At 43.4% G+C, this 1877-nt stretch overlaps 1 protein-coding gene across 1 annotated transcript in view; it reads right to left on the reverse strand.

Moving 5' to 3' along the window:
- LOC101846979 overlaps positions 1–1877 on the reverse strand; it is a 35504-nt gene that overhangs the window by 9549 nt on the left and 24078 nt on the right. Inside the window, exon 4 of the mRNA XM_005105492.3 lies at positions 1052–1230. Within this exon, the coding sequence (XP_005105549.1) occupies positions 1052–1230 (179 nt within the window). The remainder of the gene's footprint in view (positions 1–1051; positions 1231–1877) is intronic.

A 1877-nucleotide genomic window follows, 5' to 3' on the forward strand; every position in this document is an offset into this window, starting at 1 on the left:
CACCCTCCCCATCCCCACCCACGAAAACACACTGATCTTCAGATCATATCAAAAGGCGGGGCATTTAATGGTCTCCTACACGGAAATGGGTTCGACAGAGACGACATCGTCGACTGATTCAACGTTTGACTAAAAAAAAATTGAAACCAGCGTCTGAGATGTAGTGGCTTGGCGCTTCGTTGTTGCACTCAGGAAACTTGAGTTAGCTTTTCGAGTAGAAACAGAAGTAAAATTATCGAGAAAATAGACTCCAAAGTTTGGTGATTTCCAAAGCTCTAGTGTCCTTAGAAACTGCATATTTACAATTTTTGTGTGCCTTGGGTAAATATTTTTCCGTAAATTCTTCGCAAGGATCGTATTATGTTTTAAAAGGACATAAAACATGTCGAGCCCGAAACAAAAGAGTCGATAAAAATTGCCCAACAGGAGGAACAAAACGTCGAATTCTTCGATTTTGTTAGTTTGGCAAGCGCTTGATTTCACCACAATGCCATACATATTGTGTGATTTCAAAATTACCAAACAATGTCTCATAATAAGTCTCTTGGCCACGCTCCTTTAAGTTATGGAGAGGTGAAGCGCCTCCAAGTCTGTCATATTGTCCTAATTTTCAAATACAAGAAACAGGACAGGTGGTAGCCAACCATTCTTTTGGGCTTAGGCTTCGTGGATTCCCCCCCCCCGCGCGCTCCAATATGACGAAAGCAACCACCATAAAAACAGCAGTAATGACAACAGCAACAACAACAACAGTAAAACAAGCTCCAACGAACACTATTAGGTCACTAGGATTCGGGTACCTCCAAATTTAACCAATAGCTCCGATAGGACAAGTCAAATGAGTGTCAAGCACTAAAACCCCGTCAAAAAAATGACGTTTAAGAACAGCCTGGAGAAGATTCAAACCAGGGTCATCAGCTTACAAGGTCACCACGACGCCAGATGAGATACTAGTAAGCCCATAACAAAAACGACAACGAGAACAACAACATTAATAACAACAGTACAGGCAACTCGAATAAATTACGAATGACAGTAATATGATTCCAACCTGTTGCACATGGTAGTCTCTTAGCAACCCCTTCTCCAGCAGGATTTGGCTGAACCGCTTTGTTTCCAGCCTCGAGAGACAATGCTCTCGAAACACGCCAAGCTTCTCTGACCATTGCTCATGACCATCAATGACACTTGAGTTCTCATTGTCTAGGATCTCAAGCACAAGGTCTTGCTCTGTGAGAAAGGCCCAAATTAAAGTAAAAACTTAAATAAAGAGCAAAAGTAAATTTTAGCCTCCCCTCCCCCCTCCCATTTGAATCTTATACGGTGTGCCCACTACGAGGCCGATCGCCCGACTCGATCGCCTCAAACACAAACATGTTTGTTTTCAGTTTCAGGCGATCGAGTCGGGCGATCGGCCCGATCCAGCCGTAGTGGGCACCCCGTATTATTAATTGACCCGGTGCACACTACCAGGGTCTCGATTCTTCATGGAACCACGTTAGGTCGTGCTGCATTCAAGTCCATTTTAGCTACATGTAATATGGGAATGGGAGAGGGTGTCGACTTAAATTTCAGCAAACCCAGCTATCTAGCCTTGTACATGTATTCAGACAAGACGTGCAACTTAAGAGACAGTACCAGACACACTTTTCTAACAAATTAAGCTTTGTTGATCTTGGTTTGTTGTAGCATTAGCTTACCTCGTCTATGGACACTGCGTAAACTAAAACAAGTATTTAACGTAGAAACTACACAGGGTCAAGGTAGGTGTAATTATGGGTGAGTGGGTGGGCGTGCGTATGTGCGTGCGTATGTCCGTATGTGTTTGTATATGTGTACACGTTTGTGTGTGTGTGTGTGTGTGTGTGTGTGTGTGT

This window comes from Aplysia californica, unplaced genomic scaffold (genome assembly GCF_000002075.1).
Source record: "Aplysia californica isolate F4 #8 unplaced genomic scaffold, AplCal3.0 scaffold00473, whole genome shotgun sequence".
Lineage (NCBI taxonomy): Eukaryota > Metazoa > Mollusca > Gastropoda > Aplysiida > Aplysiidae > Aplysia > Aplysia californica.